Here is a 22,714-nt window from a genome sequence, read left to right on the forward strand (position 1 = left end):
GGTTTTTTTTATATTAAGTGTCAATCCATGTAACGAAGTGTAAATACACATAAACTGTTCATCAGAAAAAGGGGGGAATGTATAAACACATTCATATACAATAATCTGGGTGAAAATTTTGGAAACCAAACAGAAGCCCACTATATGACTAGGCTACTGCTATCGTAATTAATGTTATTTTTCATTCTGTAGGCCCTTCCCTACAGAAGAAAGCGTTGATGATGAAGATATCTACAAAGGTCTTCCTGATTTAATAGAGTACGTTGTTAATATATTAATTAAAGATTTTGTCTTCAGTTGCACGCTATTGTTCGTGTTGTGTTGTGGAAGATATAGTTTTAATGAGAATGGGATATTTATTTAATTTATAAATATTTCGTTAGTCATTATGCTTACCAGGAAGAATTAATTATGAAAACTTTTTTGAATTATTGTGATACTTTTGTGTATATAAAGCAGCATGTTTCATAGAGGCTGCTGGTAGCAAAGTAAACAAAAAATGCATTTCTAAGTTAGCTGTCTGTACTATAAGAATGCTTTCAGAAGATTGCAAGATCACTTGTAAGGGACTCAAAGAAATTGTCTTGAACTTGGAAAGAAAATGCATGTTTGAATCATAATTCAAGTGGATCGTTTAGCTAGGGTCAATGAAATTCTTCATGTGAGTGCATTTATCTCTTCTGGGTAAGTGTTTGCAGGATTGTCAGGATACTCTTACATCCTACGGCTAGGATCTCTCAAGATCCGTGAGGAATCATGTTGGACAGGAGCTAGATCGGAGCTCACTGTTCCAAGGCTCAAAGTTCACCAGCACTTACTGCATGTCACGTGCTGCAGTGTGGGAAACAAGCTGTTGTTCACACCAGGGATTTTTTTTTCTTCAATGCCTGTAAAGAAGGGAAACCTTACCATGACCGGCATTGCTCAATTTATCACTTTCCCTGCAAAGCTTGTCCTCATCTCTGCAGCTGACTGTCTCATAGATAATTGTTTCACTCAGTTTAGCCAAGTGTGCAGAAGGTAGGAGTTGCAGTCTCCTCTGAGACCCAAGTGGGTCTTATCTCTTAGATGTGGTGGCATTATTACAATTTGAAAATAATAATTCCACCAGTTCTTAAATGGGTATATAAATTCAGCACTGGGAGACAGTCTTTCATTAAAAAAAAAGCTAACAAAGCATACCAAAGAAATTGATTCGTAACTCTTCTTGTGCAACTAATTATGAATATTATTAACTGAAATTTAATGGTTGCATGCTGTTTCAATTGTGGAGAAAGCAATTTAAGAATAAGAAACAAATGTGCCATTGAATGATGCAAATGGCCCACATTTTTTAGTTTCCATCAATTATTAGTAAGCTTACTTGAAATTAATTTAATTGTCCCTGAGTTTAAATGGTGTCTAAAGAATTTAAAATTAATTTAAGTCTTTTTGTCAGAAAGAGCTGTAGTACTTAAATGTTTCTATCCTTACTCTTGCCTTTCTGCTAGCTTTTTTTCCCTGGAGCAGAGGTGATAGAATGGATTGTGTCTGCTGTATCTGACATCTGCCAGTGTTTAATGTGAAGTGCTAGCACACCATCACTGCTGGTGGGAATGGAAATGTTGGACTAACCTGTTGTCTTTTACTCTGAAGGATTACAGTGTTGTCTTCAGCAGGAAAAATCTCAAAATTGTCAGGATATCTGATCCAGTTTCTATATTATTATTGTCACACAACTGCTTTCAATATCTTTTGGCGTTCTTTTGTAGACATACGCTAAGAAATATGAGTGAAAGATATTATGGGCTTGATATAGCGCTAGCACAAAGTCGGTAACACTCTGGCAGGGCTGATTGTAATGAAATTGAATTAGCTGAGGGTAGAGTTGAGCATTGACTTTCAGCTTTATTTCTGCAGTTCAGGTAACTGGAGGATATCGTTTGTGCATACTCAGTTTCGTTGGACTGTTTGATTTTCAGTTTGATTGATTTCTTTCTTCATTTTTGTGTAGCTGAAGGTTGCATAGATGATCCAGATCCTGGTTTATGGTGTGGAGGTACAGTACCTCAGTGCTGACTCTGCAGTCTTTGGTGTATTTTACCCCAGTCCTTTCTTCAGGCAGTGTAGTGGTCTGGTCCAAGATACTCATTACTGTTTACCTTCTGTGAGATAAGAGTTAGGAGAAACGCAAAGCAGGCACCAATCTTGAAAGAATATAAAGAAGTTTATTAACAGACCTAAAAGAAGAAAAAAAAAAATCATACCATACCACACCTTCAGAACTCTTCTCTTCCCCCCACCTTTCTCCCTTCTCCCACTGACAATGTAAAAAGACAACCCTTGAGATGTTCAGTCTGTTTACCACTTCCATAATGACTTTGTTCAGTCCATTTAGAAAGAGGAGTTTCTCTGCTCACATGTGAGTCCCTTCCCACGACTTGCAGCTTTTCCCACAACTGCTTTTGAGGGTTCACTCTTGAAGTTTTTTGGGGTACAGTTTTAAGGTTGAGCTGTTCAGAAACAAAAGTTCTCTTCACCCATCTCTGGGAGCATCTCATCTCTGAGATCAGAGGCCCTTCTCATTCCCTGGGGGCAAAGGGTCCTCCTCATCTTCATCTTTAGTACTATCTCTGGGAGCATCTCTAGGAACTGAGGTTTTCTCCTATTTGGAGCAAAAGTCCTCATCGCTTCCATCTCTCCTTGTTCAAATTTCTCATTAAATTACAGCTGCTTCAGCATCTGCCTATCTCAGCGCAGGTGCTTTTGCTCACAAGTACAAGTTGAATGCTCCACCCCCCATGCCTTCATGAAATTAAAACAGGTACTCTGATACATCATAGCTTTACAACAGAATTTCAGCTTTAAGCATCTCCTCTTTCTCTTCCTTCAGGTTTTCAGCTCTTCACAGCACTTGTCATAGGTTAGCAGGGTTAATCTCACCTAGGCCTTGCAGCTGGAATGTCACTTATCACTGTTGCTCACATGATCTCTGCCGGACAGCGGAGCAGCTTCAGCTGAATCTTGGCCACACTGGAGAGAGGGAGCTGGGCTGCTCCGGCTGCCCACAGCAGGGCTGGGGGGGGTTCCGTAGGTGGAACAGGACCCATTGGCTCCAGGATGGCCGTGGCCCGCTGGCCCCTGCATGGGGCCCACAGCCACCTGTCCTGGCACTGGAAATGAGAGAGAGCGAGCTCTGGGGCGGTTTCTGTTCTTAAGTGTGCATCAGAGAGGCGTTCACAATTTTAAGTGGCTCAAAGAATTGTCCATATTCAAACTGGCCAGCTGATAGGTTCTGTCAGGTCACAGAGGAGGCTGTAAGCACCCTTTTGCAAGAACATCACTTCTGAGACTATGCTTGCTAACCCATGACAGGCAGGCAGAAGAACTGTAATAGTGTCTCACACCCCAGTGTAGTGGGATGCCAGGCAATGAGGAGAGGCAGCTCCTCTTCACTGGATGTGGTGGGAAAAGGGTCAAAGAGGCAGCTCTTCTTTAGTGGATGTGGTGGGAAAAGGGTCAAAGAGGCAGCTCTTCTTCACTGGATGTGGTGGGAAAAGGGTCAAAGAGAAGAGGGCAACTGAATTGTATCTTGTGACAAAACTGTCCTGATGTATTGCTTTTGCTGTCTGGTTTAGTTTCCATGTGGTTCTAAATTAATCGAGTCTTCAGTATTGTGTTGATTTTGTACAAATTTATTTTAAGGTAATTGAGAAAAGAAAATTAATGGGCCTAATTTCCCTTAATGAGTTATTTTCATTAGTTATTCTATTAATTAATCTGTTTGTTTACTGTAGAAACTTTTCCTGTGAGTAGTCCCTTGTAGAGCTGATGGTACTTTGTCTGTGCTGCACAGCTTTTTTTCTTGTCTTGTCTTTTCAGTGAAACTGGTGTTGAGGAAGATGAGGAGTTGTATGATTGTGTCTATGGAGAAGATGAAGGTGGGGAAGTTTATGAAGACCTAATGAAAGATGAAGCAGCACAGCAACCTGTATGTTTTCCAATTTCTAGCTGCTTTGGAACAATAGCAGTTAACTTTTTGAAAGTTGAAATGATGCCTTTATAGTTTCAGTGACGCTCCTGCTCGCTTGCATCCAGAGTTGTCACGTCAGAGCATTATCTCCTATGTAAGACTTTGCAGACTCTTTGGGTAAAGGGGAAAACATTAACTATAGTAAGTTAAAAAAGTAATTTTTAAATGAATTGCGTAATTATTTTGTCCGATAGTTTTGACTAGTAAAATTTACCAGCTATTTTAAGAGCAGTTACTAACATTTTCAAGTTGCTTACTTGAAAATGTCCTATCTCCAAAATTGTTACAATATTGGGAAATTATTATGTTTAATATTGTTTCAGCTGTTGTTTGGACAACTAGCTTAATGAGGACAACTGAGAATTGTTTCAAATTATTAATTTCATGCTTGTTCAACCATGTAGTTTTTGTTGATCATTTGGTTGTCATTATGTTGCAAAGTAAACTGTTCCACTAAGTTTTCTCTAGGAGTAGCTGAACTTCAAAGGCAGCTGTTCTTACCGGTGCTGGTATCACACATTATTTCTTATTCCTTCTTTCCTTTTGTTTATTGCACTCAAGTTATAGATTTTTTTGGTACAGAAAAATTGATATGTTAATATCTGCTGAAAGTGTCTGTGTTAGTGATTTCTTTGGGTTAGGTGACCACAAAACTGAAGTAAAAGGTTTTAAGTGGAATCCCAGGATTTGTTTGCATTGCTCATGTGAGTGTTGAACAACAAACCCCCAAATTTTGCAAATGTATATGAACTATTGAGTACAGAAACTTCTGTATTGGGGCAAATACTGCAAACATTTTGAATAGTATTGAGCTACAGGTAAAAAATAGCTGAATGTTTAAATAATGTCAAATTCTAATACTTTATAGAGAATAATAAATTACAGTTAACTGTTACAATATCTCCTTACTCCTACAAAAGAATTTGGGAATAAATGATACATTTGAGATGAGGGTGACCATCAGATGATGATGCTCACAAAGTACAGTTCTTCTGATAAGGCTGTATTTTTGCAAAGTGGTTACTTGTGTCTGCATCTGATAAACCTCAGTGTTCGTTGTGGGAAAATGAAGAACTGCATAAATGGGATTTTCAAGAGAAATTTCTGAAATTGCTGCACCCGGTAGATGAGTGAGAAGTCATGCTCACTGGTTGAGCTGAGTTGTAGAGTCACATGGAGACAGAGAAGGGTAAAGGAGATCAGCCAGAACAGTGACCAAGCTTTATGTACCTGTGTGTTTGCAGCTTGGCGTCTTGTTGAGATGGTAGGAATACCTTTCCCACTCTAAGGTGGCCAAGCTGTGTAGGAGCTGTATGCGGCTCATGGACAGTGTAAGTGTGGCTTACTCTTTGCTGTGCTGTGCTTAGCAGGTGTGTCCAGTAGCCTGGCAGCAGAGAGGGAGTGGAAGGAGTCTAACTCTTGCACATACCAGGAGCTAAATATTCAAATTTCAATCTAGAAATTTTGCTATTCCTAGAGGAGAAAAGTCTTTTGTTCAAAAGCTGAACGTGTTTTTTCTGAATGGAAAGAACTGTAGTGCTAAATTTCTACTCCTGACTCTCCCTGTATTTGAATAACATCTAGTCATCAGGTCTATGTGCAGCACAGGGATCCTCTGCACTGGATGAAGATAGGTAAGATACAACCAGGGATATGCTGAAGGATGTTGCAAACTGATAAATAGGCTTCAGAACGGACGTGATAGTCCTGTTGCTTAGTAAGATACTGCTTATTGTTGTTGTGGGAGGAAACATTTTGGATCAGTTACTGCTTCTAACTGCAAGAGCCTATCCAGTTACGGTGTCAAACCTCCACGCTGAGCTCTGTACCTCCAGATCTTCTCTGCCTTGCTTGACATGAATGGTTCCATATCATCTTCCAGTTATTTACTCTTTTATTTGAAATCAGATTTTATTGAAGCTGCAATGCTGTAAATCCTATCTTGGGTAAGAGTGCTTGTAAACTATTTTAATAGAGTCCTGTAATTACTGATAATTACTTCCATGTCCTGTGAGTCTGGTGGTTTACATGGAAAAATCCCAGGGTCTTGTTGGAGACACATACATACATATACAAGAGCTGAACTTTGAGGTCACTGCACTTCCTGATCTGAGGACATATTCCTGTTGGATCTGAAGAGAAAGCTCCCCTTGAGAAATAAAAATGGAAAACTGTAAATAAATACAAGGATTAGACTGAATCCAATATTTATGGCAATGTAAAGTTGCTTACATGATTTAGCCCCATTAAGTTTAGTGGAATTATTAACTGCTGAGTGTTTTAAATAGGATTTCTCAGTCTGGATGTAAATTAAATGTGACCTTGTATTTCATCTTCCAAAGTACCTGCTGATACTTCAGTGTTTTATGTCTAAACATTAACTTTTCATAATATTACTTTGATTTTGATTTTACTAAAGTCATCAGCTAATTGAACATTAAAATATTCTTGGTTATTGCTGTCATCTTTGGAGGCTGCAGTACTCAGAGAATGTCAGGAAGCAGTTATCCTAATTGTGTAATTCTAAACAAATAAAACCATTTGTTATCCATTAGGTGCCTGTTAATGACTTAAACTTGACTCCATTGTAATTGCAGAAATGTCCTGAAAACGACATAAAAAGCTGTTGTCTTGCTGAAATAAAGCAAACTGAAGAGAAGTACACTGAAACACTGGAATCAATTGAGAAAGTAAGATGCTGCTTTCAGACTTGGAACATGCATTTTTATAGCAGTCTAGAAGGTTGACTATTGTAATTCTATGTATATATATTTTTTTCTTGCAGTTTTTCATGGTGCCATTAAAAAGGTTTCTGTCAGCATCAGAGTTTGATACTGTTTTCATCAATATTCCTGTGAGTAATTGCATATTTAATGAACAGTTATAAGGTTCATAGTTGATTGTGATATATTTGTGTTACCGCACAAAATGATTATTTGAAATACAATGTACAGTGTGTTTATGTGGATATTTGTTGATTAAAAAGGATGTGCACTACCAATTTTTTTTTTCTGCTTGAGGGAATAAGGTAAGATAAATAGTATTAGTGTGTGAGATAGTGAATTGCTATAAACTGGAGTATTTTTGATCCTTAAAAGCTAATAATTTCTAGAAGTGAATCTTTGAATAAATGCTGATATTTTAATGATGGTACAAAGTTGTGACTGCTAGGTTACCTATCACTGTATACTGTCTATTTATAGCTGCTTTGCAAATCCTTGTAAGTGCCCTGGCTCTTACATCCTTGACACACTTGAAAGTTATCATAACTCACAATTTTGCATTCGGAATCTGGCGCTGGAAAGGCTAAGGAAATCCTCTGTGAACTATCTAGGAAACCTTGTATTGAAAACAATAATGGTCTCTGTGATTGCTACTTTGTGCCATTTATTTTTGTCTTAATCAAAACAGTATGACAATTTACATATATTTTTAGTTGCTAAGTGTTCAGCATGTCTTTACTCTGTTTGACTGTAAAGGAACAGATCAGAAATGGTCTGAAGCCTCTCTCAACACAGACAAATGAAAGCAATGTTTTTTTATGAGGCCTTTGTAAGGCAAGGGTCCCCAGAGTGTGGCCCATGGGCCACATCAAGCTATTATTGCTTGTAAAATATCACCTCTGTTTTGGCCATCTCTGGCATGTCCAACAGGTTCTTAGGTTGTAGGAGGAGGTGTTGGGGATTTTATTTTATTCTATGAGAACCTGGCCTGTCTGTAAAAATGTTTTGGTTGCTGTTCCAGCATCATCCTGGTAGAAGGTAAGTTATGACAGTTATTATACTGATGGTACCTGACCCCTTGCCATATTTGTTCCTCAGTAAAGTTATCACTCTGCCTCTTAATTGCTGTCATGTCCTTCACTTCGAATATTAGTCCAAAACACTGTCACAGATATCAGTAACTAACTTGTCTTCTTGGATTACATCAGCTGCCTGTAGAGATCCCTTTGCTTTTGAATTTATATTTTAAATTTATATTGTCTTACATTAGTATTTCTTACTCATTGCAAATAAAGCCATGATGTGTCCTAGCTAAGCTACTGTACACCTCTTTCCTAAGGCTCTGTGTGCCCAGGCATATTGACATGTTTTTTGAAAGACTTAATTCCAGTCAATGGAAACACTGCACAAGGGTACAAAAAGGGCTTGAATGCTGTAAGCACAAACAGGAAGGTCAGCCCACTCACTACTCCTTAAAGGTGTGTAAGGGGATCGTGTAAGAGTAAAAAGAACAGAACCTGTTTACTTTAAACTAGGGAGACACACAGTAAATGGTTATGTTTGGGTTGTTTTATTTTGCTTATTGTTGTCAGCATTCAGTATTCTGCTGTTAGAAGATGCTGCTTGTTTCCAACTCCAGGAGCAGTTCATAGGCATCCAATAACCTTAAAAGAAATACAGGACTTGGCTTAGCCAAAAATATTTGCAAACGCTTTGTCTGCTCAGACCTTGTCTGTGTGGCAGTTCCTCAGCAGGAAGGCTGGAAGGCAGTGGAAGCTTGTTTTAAACTAAAAATAGCTGTTGCAAAGAGTTCTGCAGCAGAGTGAGATGTGAAGAGCAAGTGCTGTGTTCTCAGAGCAGGATGGATTTTCCTCTGTTAAGGGTTTTTGGTGAAGGATTGTTTCCTTTGGGTGATGTTATAGTCCTTAAATAGACTCTAAAAGATGCTTGCTGGATCAACTGCTGATATCAAAATACTTTATTTTGTAGAAAAAACCTCCAAACCAGTTACCCCAAATTACTCACCAGTCTAAAGATAGTGCCTTTCACTGGCACTCATATTTCTAAGTTCTGTTCTTTAAAGTGAATGTATGGTTCTATATTTGTGTATGGCTCTATATTTGTGTCTGTATACGTCTGTCTACGTTACATATATATGCCTTTGTATGTACATCTGTCTATGTGTGCATCCATATAGATGCACTTATATATGCACCTGTGCATGCCTTTGAATTATGTATATGGACATACAGAGAGAGAGATGAAACTATGTGTAACACATACTGAAGTGTTGGAAAATTCATTAACTTCAAATGACGATAACATCAGTTTAGTTTAAAACCTGACTTTGAATTAGAGATAGAAACCCAAAAAGACCCATTGTCCCCTTAGCATTAAGCTGTTTTTCAGGGATATTGCTTAGTTGAGTCCCTATGTGCTCCTTAGAAAATGTGCTCCTGTTCCCAGTACATTAATTAGGAAGCATTTCTGTAATAGTGTCTGTCTACTGCAACTTAAAATTCTGAGGATAAGGCCATACAGTTGCTAGTGACTGAATTGGATCTGTTTCAAGATTCTGCACCCTCATCAGTGATGTGGTTGACCTTGTATATACTGTTAGTTTTCATCAGTGTGAAGTGAAATGTTTTAACTTAGTTCTCAACTCAATATTGAATATTATTTTTGTAGTATATAATTTCTTGCATTAAATCATCTTCTATGGCTTGCTCTTTTAAACAGTCCTCTCTTTTTCATTCCAGTGGTCTGTGTACTACTTAGAGTTACCCAGATTTCAAAACTTCTTAACCTGTTTTGACTTAATTTATTGTGAATTCTCTGACAGTGTCCATACAGTGTTAAGGCTGATGCAATGTCTTGTAGTTTAGGTATAACAGTGTATAAGCAAAGGAGAGTTGCAACAACAAAGAGCAAATCTTTGTGCAATATTCTTTTCTTTCTCTCAGACATTAGTTATGTGCTGTATTGGGAAACTCATTATGATTGCAGTTAATTTAGCATTAGGACATCACTAATTGACCAATGTAATGTACAAAACTAATTTTTCACAGCTCAGGGACATGAATCATTACTTCATCTTGTCACTAAAACATTTACTTGACTTGCTTAATTTTAAAATTATCATTATAAATTGAAGGTGAATTAACAGTGCACATTCTAAGCTAGAATAAATTAGTCTCTAATAGGTAGTTCTTGGAGTTTAGTTTTTCTTGTTGCACTATACAGAAAATGTGCCAAACCTTGAAATTAGATTCTATTCTCAAATGATCTGTTTTTCAATGTATTGAAATTAATGGGTCTAACATGAAATATTATATTTTTATATTCAGAGCTTTAAGCCATTCTGTTTTTATAAAGCTTTTCCCCTCCCCATTACTGTTTTTAAGGATTTGGTGAAAATTCACAGGAATCTTACACAGGACATCAATGATTCCATTGTTAACAAAAATGGTCAGAACCTATATCAAATTTTTATTAACTACAAGGAAAGGTAAGACTTAAGAACTTTTACTAATTGTGCTAATATGTGCTCAGTTTGGTATTTTACTGTATTTTTGTTTGAATATTACTGAAACAGGATTAAATTCAATGTAAGTATACTTATCAAGCTAGTTTTGGTGTTTTGAGCCTGAAAGTCAAAATGTAGCCTATTGTTTTATGAGCCTCGCTCTTAGCCCAGTTTTGGCAATATTGTTACTTAGACAGGTAACATATATCTTTTTAAGGAAACTTAAATATCTTATTTTGCACAGCATTTTTTTTCATGCACACAATCCCAGATATTTTGTAGTATGTATTAGTATTGTTTAACAGATTAAAAAAAGGATATTTATTAGGGATATTTTAGATTAAAGAAGACAAAGAAATCATAAATGGCAAGACAAGAAAGCAGATGTAGAAGAGAGAAGAGACTATGGTCTTGCTTTACCCTCAGTCAAAGGTGTGACAGTAAAGGCCCTTTGCTTTCAAGCTTTGAAAAGCAGCCAAGCTGGTAACAGGATAGCTGTGGCAACATGCCATACCCTGTGGGCTAATTGCCAGTTTTTTACCTACCTTTTCATATTGTTCCTTCTGCCAGCACTGAATAGCTGTTGGACTATATAGATTAATTTATATACCTATGGTACTTGGCTGAAAAGCACTTATTCTGTTGGCTACACTGCTGACCTGTCTTAAAGTAACCCTTGGGGTTTTGGTTAAAAATTAGGTCCTTCTGGGAGCAGAGTGGGAAAGACGTAGGGGAGCTAATTGGATTTGCTTCAGGGTGATGCATGAAGGAGGATTATTGCAGTAATAATTGGTGTGTGAGCAATTGGACAGCAGCATCCAAAGAATGTTAGATGGGACGATTTTCCAAGGGAGGAGGGTGTCCCCGACTGCCCATGAACAGTCCTGCCTTCAGAGACCCTCTGTCTCAGCTTCTAGTTTGGAGCAGGACATAATTATTTCCCAGGCTGTTAAACTTTCTGCTGCTGTAGGAGGGAATCAGGGGACAAGGAGTTGTTCTGGAAAATGCTTATCTTTCAAAAGTTGTTCTGAAATGTGTGCTAAAAGAGGAACAAAGGGCACTGAGAAGAAATACCAAGTTTATATTATTAAAAAAAGGGAACAGAGGTTGATGCAGTGTCTGAACCATACAGTGATTAAAAGTAATCAGAAATGATACATTTTAAATCAGTGTCATTACTTTATTATGAAAAAAAGATTTAAATAAAAGGGTAAAGGTTAAGTGACAGTAAAAGAAATTTGAGAGACCTCAATGAAAGGATCGTAGGAACCCACCAAAAAGGGTTTGAAGCATATGGAAGAAATCACCTCAAGAAATTGATGAAAAGGTGAAAGAAGAGAGCACTCTTGGCACTGGAGCTAGCAGAAAGAAGCACTCCACACAGAAGCAAGAAACTCCTGTCATAAAACCAGGCTCCTTCAGAAAGCATTGCTTCATTTGACATCTATTGAAAATTTCTTGAGATTTTTATATGCTGTTATTTTGATCTGAGAGCTCACACCTGATAGAAACTGTTGGCAGATCAGTTTGGATAACCTACAAGTTCTTTAAAGGATGGCTGTAATTAATCCTAGTAAGCCTGTGCTCCAGAATTTATTCATTACAACCTTGGAAGTCTACATTGCTGTAAACACTACAGACTGTTCTGTTCAACAGAAATTTTGCTTCTTTTTAACGAATCCTGTATTGATCAGAACGTATTTATATATATATGTGACTGTTAAAGGAAATGCAATGATTTTAGGCCATTTTGAAAGTAGAGCAAAACTGTTCTCCTGAATAGTCTTCATTCATTCATGCTGCCCATTTGAACACATGGCTAAATTCTATCCTTGCTTATTTAAGCACTGATCCTTTTGAAAGGATTGTGAAAAAATGATCAAGGGTTGTTCTTGAATAAACAAATGTTCCTTTTATCCTTCCTCTTGCTTTGATTTAGGTTGGTTATTTATGGACAGTACTGCAGTCAAGTGGAGATAGCGATATCGTGCTTAGACAATATCTCTAAGACAAAAGAAGACGTTAAATTGAAGTTAGAGGTATCAGTATTTTTTAACATAAATATATATGTACACACACTATACCATGTGTTTCTCTGAGAATGTCCTGCTTTCACTGAAGTCAAAACCTTTATGATGATAAAACTAGCTGGGCTGATAAGTGAATGTGTTTCTCTTCATTCTTTTGGAACCTCTGATCAAATGAAAATGTGCTCCATGTACAAAAGTGCACAGCCTGGTCCTGAAGTGAAGGGACTTTTGCCACTGACATTAGCAGAGTTAGGGTTTTCTTTCAGGAAGTGATCATCAGCGATACCCTTCCATTTATCAGGATATTTCAGCTAGAACACAGAATTGCAGAACCACAGAGGTTGGGAGCGACCTGTAGGCTGAACAAGCCCTTGTCCCGTAGCCTCAGGGTTGTCTGCCATGACCCCCGGGTCCTTTCTGCAGAGCTGCTCCCCACCTGCTCAGCCCTCAGGGTTAGCATGTCCCTGGCTAGTGCCTACCAGGTGAAGGACTTTGCTTTTGCCTTGTTGCCTTCATGTGAGGTTTGTGCTGGACATGCCCTGATAGGTGTCAGCTGCACCTCTGAGCTGTGCTGTCTGCAGACCTGCTGTGAGTGTCCTGTGTCTTTTGCTGCTGATCAGTGCCAGTGGCATTAAAGTGCAGGAGGCCTTGGACAAAGCCCTGAAGAGCTCTGTTTGCAGCTGTCCCCCAGGTAGTGCAGGAAACATTAGTCACTGCACTTTTTGAGCCTCATAATCCAGTTAGTTTTTTAGAGACCTGGAGCATAACATCCCAGCCTGGATATTACAAGATGAAGCCTTGGAAAAGTCAAGGTAGACTCTCCCCACCCATTCACAGATGTAGCCATTTCATTGTGGAAAGCAGTCACGTAGGTCAAGCATTGATTTACCATGGTAAATCAATGCTGGCTGTTCCCCATATTTCTTCTTCATGTGTGCAGATATTGCTTCCAAGAGGACTTGCTCCACAATTTTTGCAGTGAAGTGCTGAAGTGAGACTGACTGGCCTGTTGTTTCCATGATTACCTTTTGCCTTTTTTTTTTTTTTTCCCCATAGGTATATGCATAGATATTTTTTTTACCTGTATGGAATGCCTAGTTTCTGTTGCCTTTGTTCTACTCTCATGCATGTTGAAACATCTAAGAACAAGTAACTAGATGCAGACTTTGTTTAGTATTGCTGTATCAACTATTTTTCTTCACTTTGTTGATATTATTTATTGCAAGGTTAATATAGTTGCTTATATGCCACTGAATTTTCATATATATCACTTAAATAATTTTATTTTCTAGCTCTATTGTCTTACTTTTTCTTCTGCTTTGAACTAGGAATGTTCCAAGAGGGCCAATAATGGGAAATTTACATTGCGGGATCTCTTAGTGGTTCCAATGCAGAGAGTGCTGAAATATCACCTACTGCTCCAGGTATCTTACTTTTGAAATTTAAGGGGGTTGAGAGAAAAACCATGAGTGTTTATCATCAGTGGGTTGTAAAAATGAAAGCTAAATGTCTTTATCAAAGGAAGGTGATTGACACTTCCCTAGATATGTTATGAAATAAAATTCAGTCAAGTGCAGGGTTTCTCCCAGAGATCATTTCTTAGAGCTGAAGCGTATCTGGGGAAAATCAAATAAAACACAATTGTTTCCTCAGTATCTGGACCTTTCATCATTGGTGTGTTTAAAATGGTTGGTAGTACCAAGCTGTAACCATGGTACTTGGAAATGTGAACCGTTACCCCCCCAAAAGAGGCAGCTGGGCCATACATTCAGCATACATTTAAGATACTTCTTTGCTGTCATAAATTGCAATTAAGTCATATTTATTTTGAGATGCTTCTTGTTATAACCCACAAAGCATTAGCTTTTGCAGTTACTCCTGTAATAAGGGTGGAGAGTCTTATAAATTTAATTTGATAGCTGTGCCGGGAGACTCATTAGTTCAGCTGCAAAGAAATGTGTTACTATATTAGACTGTCAGCCCTGCTGATGCTTGTAAAATGTCATTTTATAAAGATCTACTACTTATATATGGAGTATAATTTTGAGTCTGCAGAACAACATACATTTTGTAATATTAAATTTTTGAAATACTTCTATAAATGAGTCATCAATATGTTGATCAATGCAAAATTGGAAAAAGCAAAATGAATGGTGTGACTTCTTTTAAAAAAACCCATGGGATCTGACTCATGATTTTATAATCAACATGTATATTCTGGAAGGATGATATACGATGTCACTATGCTCTGTGTAACACTGTCTATATGTTGTACAAGAAAAATATTTTGCAGACTTGGAAAGAAAACAATGAGTAAATTATTAGAATTGTAATGCAAACACAAATATTAATTATAATTATAATTAATAATTATAAATAAATAATTATTAATTGTAATATGAGTATAAAAATACTACTTAATTTCTTATGATTTTACTAAGTTATGTGAGTGGAAATGTATTTTTTCCCTCAAATTATAAAGAAGAAATGACCTGTTTCCCCAAGAGGTTATTACACTTCCGCTTCATAAAGCCCAAGAAACCCTCTGTATTTTCCATATGGGAAGTGACTAAAAGAATTCTTTGAACACGTAAATTTGTATGTTTTCTGAGTCAGCTTCCTCTTAGGTATAATGAGACAGTGACTTTTAAGCTGTGCATGCTTCAGCTGAGGTTTTACTGCTAGCATGGACCCCTGTCTGTGGACAAGTGCATGCTTTGGAATAGGATGAAATACCATGTAGCAATGTGTAAATGAACTTGTGTTGTTTACCTGGGCTTCCAGCATGCACATACAGTAATGATCTGATTTGGCAAGTTTTAAGCACTAGACAGACTAAATTCACTTCTCATGATGGTTCATTAGCAACTAAAGTCAGCGTTTAGGCTGTACAGCAATCATTCCTAAACACTTGCCAATTAACTGCATTAGGCCCCACTCACTGACAGGCTGCTCACTGTGGGGATGAAAATGCCTATTCTTGGGTTGTATTTTCTGCTTTATTTTTTGGGGGGTGGGGATGAGCAATGATGATTTCAATTTATAAAGTGACAGACATTGGGTGGAAAGTTTCGACTGCTTTGTCCACAGGAGCTGGTAAAGCACACTACTGATCCCATGGAGAAGGCAAATCTAAAACTGGCACTTGATGCAATGAAGGTGAGTATTTATGGCAGTGAAGGATTTATGTCTGCTGGCAGTTAGAATGGTAGCTCAGAACTGTATTTCCTGGAGGAGATCATGTTCTTCACAACATTTCAAACATGTTTTCACAGGTTCCTGTGAGCTTTGTATGTCATGGCAAGTATAAAGATGAGGGTTTTTTTCAAGTCTGGGAAACAAGTTCAGTAGTTTTCTGAAGTAGAAGGTTTGTGAAACGGTACTTCCCCATTTCGGGTTACTTTTGCATTTGCTGAAAAACAGGTGTTTCAATCATGTTGGTCTTGCTTCTGAAATTTAGAAATATTTCTACTACTGTCAGCCAATTTGAGTCAAGGTCAGTAATTTCCCAGTGTGATGGACAGCTATCTTTCTTTACAAGACCTTTTCTGTCATCCTAATATGATCTCTGTGGCTTTACCTTTGAAAGCAGTAGCATCTTTCTGGAGGTAGGGTACCTGTCACTATACATTCACCTGCAAGTGGTGCAAACAAATACTTTATAGGATAGCTTTATAGAATAGCTGTGCTGCCTTGTGCATAAGGTAATATGTGTTCCTCTGCACAGCTTCAGAAACAAAGCACAGGTCTGCTTCACTTGGCTTCAAGGCATGAATGGTGACATTCATGTGTTGGAATTGGGAAGTTTTTTCTAGTCTTCGTGGGGAAAGGAGCCAACATGACATAAATTATATCTCCCGTTGTAATCTGTATGTTCCACAGTAGATGCTGAAGTCAGACTAAGTTAGTTTTGGGTCACACAGCTGTCTCCCATTTTGTGACTGCCTTGAATGCCTGGAATACAAACCAGCTCACAGATGAGATTTTTAGTTCCCTATTTTGTTATCCATTTTTGTGCAGTGAGTGTAGAGGGATGGACACCATGATAATTTCCCTCGGAGAGGTGCCTGAAAAGAGATGGCACAGTGTTTCATCCATCTAGTAGCAAGCCATGCATCCTGGTTGCTGCTAATTGGCTAGGAAAATAACTCTGTTTTATATTTACTCCTGCTTTTTCATTCCCATTTGCTGGCTTTCTTCATAGTTGGTGTCTGTTGGACTGAAAAATCAAAGAAATCTCTTGCCAGAGTGGCTGTGGCAGATACATGCTGGCTGGCAGGATGTAACCAAAGTATCACAAAACCTCACCCCCACCCTCTCCAAACCCACAAACCCTGTGAGGTATGAGCGTCTTTCCTTTAGGTTGCAGCATTGTTCCCATTCTGATTTACTGTAGTCCCTGCCACTGTAGTAGAAATAACAGTGTAGCATTGGTGTTTTGCTCATAAAAACCCCGGTGTCTCTGCTCAAAAAGAAGATGTCTTTGGAAAAAGGGCTAGCAAAGTGGTACTGCCCCCAGGAAAGAAAATTCTTGCTAGAGTTATGCTGTTGGATTTCTTTTAGCAGCAAGAAAGGACATTATTTAATTTCTAAGCTAAGTCTTTAGGACTGATGTGAATGTATCCTGCACAGATCCATTTGGGAAACTAGCATAATGACTGCAGCTATTCACAGATTCTGATTAAAAACATCTTAGGAAGAAGATGTATTTTCCTCCCACCCTCCGAATTTGTGACTGTATTGAAGGGATACTGTAAAAGCCAGTTAGGAAGATGAGAATGCCTTTTCCAACTGCTGCTCTCAGCATCCCTGACCTTACCAATTACCTTTTCTGCTCACTCCTCATCTCTAGCCATAAACAGAGAAACCCCAGCAAATTGTCACTATTACTCAAGCATGTTCAGAGCATTTTAAAGCCTTCAGTGAAATGTGTACAGTACATGTTCTGGTAAAGGGCACAGTAATGATCTCTGTGACTTCAGGTAGTATATCCCTTCAAAAGCCCCTTTTAAAATCTGCTGTGTAATGGCTTCTCTCTGCTGTGTGACAGTAAGAGCAAAATCCCACTACTGGGGCCACAGCTTTTTCTCTTCTAATAAGCACCCAGGTTTATGATTCGTTTACACCTTACATTCTGCTTTTGAGTTGCCTTATAGATGTTTTTTACTATAGTCTCTATTTTTTTCCTATTTACCTCAGATATGGGATGTTGATTGCTTTTTCAGTAGTGTGCTGCATAAATTATATTTCCATCTTTAATCTTGAAAATAAGACACTAAAGAAATTCAGAAAAAATCAGCTCTTTTTTAGCATTTATTACTTTTTTCCCTCTTTCTTGATACTAAATTCATGTTCCAATAAATACCATGAAGAGTGTTGTAAATATTATTGAAGATATGCAGATACTTTTTTCCTTCTTTATTTAGGCATAGATATTGGTAATTCTTGAATGATAAAGAGAATTTCAAGAGAAATTACTAAATATGTCATTAAGTCAAAGATAAAATTAGAAATAAACTTGTCAAAATAATGTATTCAAGCAGTAAAATAATGTATTAAAAATGTATTTTTGCAATAAAAAAGTTTTTTTTTCCTCCCTTTTGCTTGTTGGTACTCTAGGACTTGGCTCAATATGTAAATGAAGTAAAGAGAGATAATGAAACTCTTCGTGAAATTAGACAGTTTCAACTATCAATAGAGAATTTGGTATGTGATGTTTTTAATTTACATACAATTTTTAAATCACTTTTGATCAAAAATATTGATAGATGTATTTTTTCCTCATTTCGTATGAGTTTATAATATTCTTGGTGATATTTAAGTATGCTTGATTTCGAATGCCATGGGTATTAGAGTGCATAAATTTCTGCTATTCTGGCTGTCAGTAGATAAATATATTTGCATAGTTAAAGGTTTGTATGTGTACAGTGACTCTCAGGTGTTTTTGTAATGGGACATCCTTTCCCATTTGAAGACAAAAATAGAATGGACTGATTCTTTATAGTATGTAGTTTAGATGGTAGTGAGGAAAAGATGTTTGCTGGTCTGAAAAGTCGTTTTTTGGGGTAAAAGAAGTGAGTGGTCTAACATTTGAATGTGTTGTTACGTTCATACTTTTTGCTGTATGGAATCATACATTCTACTTCTGTTTCAGAACCATTCCCTCTTACAGTATGGGAGACCTCAAGGTGATGGGGAAATAAGGATAACAACGTTGGACAAGCGTGCAAGGCAAGACAGGTGATGGCAGGCCTTGTGGTGTTTGCTATTGAAAACCTGTTAAATAACTCTTTGTAGATTTGAAGCCAGCCCATTGCTTCTTGGGGGCTTTCCATTCCAGTGGGCATTCCCTGGGCCTGTCTACCATTTACCAAGTGAATGTGCAAAGTGATGAATGGAAAATTAGTTATTACATTACTATTTAAGATCACTGAGTCCCTTTCAAGGAGTCGGTCTTAATCAAAAGTACTTTCAGTGATGGTTGTTTTATTAGCCAGTAGTTTAGCTCTTCGCCTTCAAAATTTAAGTGCCACTGGCAAAAGTGTGTAAAATAAGACTTTTTGGTGTTGGCTTTCTGGAGTGTTCTTAACCATCTCTGTATTGTATTTTCATAGGCATATCTTCTTGTTTGATCTAGCTGTCATTGTTTGCAAACGGAGGGGGGATAATTATGAAATGAAGGAAATAATAGATCTTCAGAAATACAAAATTACAAATAATCCCACTACTGATAAAGAAAATAAGAAGGTAAATATATGTTGCTAATTCACATAAAATGCTTATTTTTAGCAAGAATTTGAAGCATTTTGCAGGAGTTTAAAATGTAAATACAATTTCTTAGTGAATATTTAGAAGTTTCAACTTTATTTTGATATAATTAAAATGTTTGAGTAAGTCATTCTAAGGGAACACAATAACGTGTCTTGCTGTTCCCAAAATTAATGAATTAAAGAATATACGAATGCTTTGTTATTTTTAGGGTTTTTTTTCCCCCTTTCCTTTCTTCATAATTATGACCTTTGTATTATTAATCTTCTTATGCAGTGGTCTTATGGCTTCTACCTCATTCATAACCAAGGTGAAAATGGTTTAGAAGTTTATTGCAAAACTAAAGACTTGAAGAAAAAATGGCTTGAACAATTTCAGATGGCTCTGTAAGTATATTTTTATTAGGGTAGAATTGCATTCATCACTCATGTAAGGATTTTGCTTAAATTATGATGAACTTTTGCCATGTCTTAATACAGTCTAGTTATCTATTTTATTTGACATTCTGAGAAAAACCTGATTGACATCTTCATCAACAGTATTTCCCTGAAATTCGTCTTGGAAAAGGAAGAGGGCACTCTAGGCTATGTAGTACTTTCCAACTTTGCTGCTAAAACTGTTTTAGTAATGATGTCTTAAGCAACCACGGGGAAACATTAATTATTTTAACAATAAATGTCTATCATAATAGTGACATTTTTCCCATCCCATTTTAATTTTGACTAATTGAAGTATGTTTTTGAAAGGTGATGCTTGTGGTTTGAGGGGGGATCCTGGCATCTTTTCTAGTGGCTTTTATCTAAAATATTAGTTAGTATCTGAATCAAGTTGCATGGTATTTAGTTTCAAAGGGCTGTATTCCTTTATATGTTTTAAAGTAAAATGAGGTTGCTTTAGACTTCTTGAAAAGTAAGTTGCTGAGTTGCAGCACTGCAGATTACATTACTGTTATGCAGCATGAAAGTTATTTCCATTTCTGAGTCTTGTCAGAAAGACAAACATGATTATTGATACTGTGGATATTGTGATTAAATTTAAAACATTCACAAGGGAATTGGATGACAGGATGATGCTCGTTTTATGGAAAGAAAAATAGGGGGAGTGAGAGGCTCCCGGTGTGGTCCTAAATGTGTGTGGATTCAGGAAAAAAGGCCATTGTGAGCTGATTTGAGTGAAACTTCCCCATAAACTATGCATATTTTTTAAAAGCCTCAGTGTGATGAGTGTTTATGATTTAAAAGGAAACATAAGGAAGGAGACCCTGGGCTGGACAGATATAATCAAGCCTCTTTACTATGTTTCCCATCTTGCTGAAGGTAAAAATGACATGTTTTGGCAAAAATTTCTGGGTGGCGTAATTGGGGTGGAAAGAGGTGTCTATTGGCATGTGTGCCTTTTTCTGTCCCTCTTCTCTCCCTGCTGTATTTTGTGTAATACCACAATTACATTTACTTAACACACGTATGAGAGGTGAGGAACTCAGCATTGCAAATAGTCATCACTCTTCAGGAGTCCTGGCCCAGTGCCCCAAGAAACCAAACCAAGCAAACCAGAAGTCAGGCAAGGAGCTAAGGAGAGTGGGGAGAGCACTTTGAGTTTTTTCCCAATTTTTCTCAGGCATTTTTATGGTTGTGTGCAGGACTGTTCTCCCCTGCCCCTCCTTGTGTTGCTGCATGAGTGCAGCTCTGCCCCTCATGCTGTGCTAGGCACCAAGCCAGCACTGCTCAGCTGCTGGGACTGTGCCTCTGTGAACAGGGGTTAGTGCTGCTGCTTGCCTGTAAGAGTAAGCAGCACCTCAATGGCTGATGAGTCCATGTGTCACTGTTTCCTCTCTGGCAGATGGACTTGGGTCTTTGAAAATGGGTGGTGGTGTCTTGCATGGATGTTTGTCCTTCTTGTAAAGCCACACCTCTAGTTTAACCTCCTTCCATCTGGTTAAGGCACCGGGGCTGGAGCAGTAGGATCAAGGGCTGAGGTGCACCATGATGCAGTGGCATTATTACCACTCCATTACATGAGTTTGACTTCATTGCATGTTTCCCTCAGCATCTGTCTCAAAGCATACCTTGGTGCATGTAGCAATAATTGTGTTCTAGTGCATGTTGAGACACAAGAGTTTGTATTTGGGAATAAACTAAGCCAAGCATGTTGAATGGTTGTTGATTGGTTTGATTTGTTTTCAGGGTTCTCATTGTCTACTGTGTAGATTAACTCTTCTGCTCTGAAAAGTAGCCGTGGTTGAAATTATGCTCTTATTCATCACATACCATTATAAGTGCTGCTTCTATGGACAAAATCATTCTCATTACTTAAAAATTTTACAAGATTGCAAAACCAGCACAGTTGAAGGGATGAATAATACTGGGTTTTGATTATCAGAAGTGATGTTGTTTACTGAGTTCCAGACAGAAATTTCAATTCCTTTGGGATAGCAGTGTGTTGAAGTTAGGTTTGTGCAAATGTTAATCTAAGAACATAATAAGAGAACAAACTAGGATCTCTTGTTATTTTTTAAAGTAAGAATTAACCTTGTTGCCACTAGAACTGTCTTAGAGGCATAATTATTTTAGCTAGACTGTAATTTCTGGTTTTTTGAGGGGAGGAACTTCAATGCTTATGCTAGCATATTAAACAGTGATAGTTTGTTTGCTGAAAAAGCACCTACTGTTGAGATGCTGGTGGTGTTGAGGTGAGAATTTGTCTCCAGGTATGGGAAGCTTATGTTACTGATGAAGTATGAAATAGAGGAGAACACTGCCTTGCCAGCTGGACTTGATTTAGGTGCAGAGGGCAGGAATATACTAGGCATACATGGTATGGAAAATTCCTAAAGTAAGGATAGATGAAACCCCAGTGCAATTTCCAGAGTGTTGCTTTTCAGCTAGTAAGTTTCTGTTAGAAAGCAAATTTCACAAATCTGTGAAAATATTCTACCTCTTAGCCATATCTCTTACTGTAGTGTGTGATGAGTTTTATTCTGAGGGAGGTTGGAAATGCTGGGTTACTGGTCATAGGAAACCGAGTAAATTGTTTTTATTTGTATTACAGCTTTGTTCCTACCGTGTGTATTTGCTGTTTTCCTGACACTGTTGCTTTATTTAGAGAATATATAATACCAAACACTATGATTTCTATTTCTCCTAAGAATTTAATGGGTGTTCTTTGAAGTCTCTTCATACAGCCCATCCTCATACAACAATGATACTGTGGTCTGGCTGCACTGAGTTTGATGCTGTTCACCTATACACAGAATAGCTACAGCTGAAGCTGCTCATTTACCCATATGGCCCCCCTCCCCCCCCCCAAAAAAGTTTACTGTGTACAACCCAAAATTGTTGGTTCTTTTGGACTACTGGATTTTCTAGATCACAATAAAATGAAGCAGCACACTGGGGCAGCATAGTTAGTATTGCAGTCAAGCTCTAAAAGTCTAAGCTTTGGTTGGTGGGTTTGATAAGTTTTTGTAAAGCTGTCTGGCAGAGACCACTGGAGGATGTTTTAAGAGGAGCCATCATGGTAAGTGCCTGAGTTCTGTCTTGATGTGCCTCTTCTCACTGGTGTGAGTGGAAGTTCTGCATGCACAGGGGGAGTGTAACCTGCTTATTGCCTTGGAAGAGATGTGATGCTTAGCTCTGACAGTGGCCAATTTGAACAG

General features: G+C 37.8%; 1 protein-coding gene across 9 annotated transcripts in view; it reads left to right on the forward strand.

Moving 5' to 3' along the window:
• VAV3 (vav guanine nucleotide exchange factor 3) overlaps positions 1-22,714 on the forward strand; it is a 170,834-nt gene that overhangs the window by 73,042 nt on the left and 75,078 nt on the right. For all 9 annotated transcript variants that reach the window (XM_069022536.1, XM_069022537.1, XM_069022538.1 and 6 more), the window contains 12 exons: positions 193-258; positions 3,862-3,970; positions 6,610-6,702; positions 6,798-6,866; positions 10,140-10,243; positions 12,201-12,300; positions 13,620-13,715; positions 15,382-15,450; positions 17,911-17,997; positions 18,446-18,531; positions 18,906-19,038; positions 19,336-19,445. In XM_069022536.1, coding sequence (XP_068878637.1) covers positions 193-258; positions 3,862-3,970; positions 6,610-6,702; positions 6,798-6,866; positions 10,140-10,243; positions 12,201-12,300; positions 13,620-13,715; positions 15,382-15,450; positions 17,911-17,997; positions 18,446-18,531; positions 18,906-19,038; positions 19,336-19,445 — 1,122 coding nt within the window. The remainder of the gene's footprint in view (positions 1-192; positions 259-3,861; positions 3,971-6,609; positions 6,703-6,797; positions 6,867-10,139; positions 10,244-12,200; positions 12,301-13,619; positions 13,716-15,381; positions 15,451-17,910; positions 17,998-18,445; positions 18,532-18,905; positions 19,039-19,335; positions 19,446-22,714) is intronic.

Source organism: Aphelocoma coerulescens, chromosome 8 (assembly GCF_041296385.1).
Source record: "Aphelocoma coerulescens isolate FSJ_1873_10779 chromosome 8, UR_Acoe_1.0, whole genome shotgun sequence".
In the NCBI taxonomy this organism is placed as follows: Eukaryota; Metazoa; Chordata; class Aves; order Passeriformes; family Corvidae; genus Aphelocoma; species Aphelocoma coerulescens.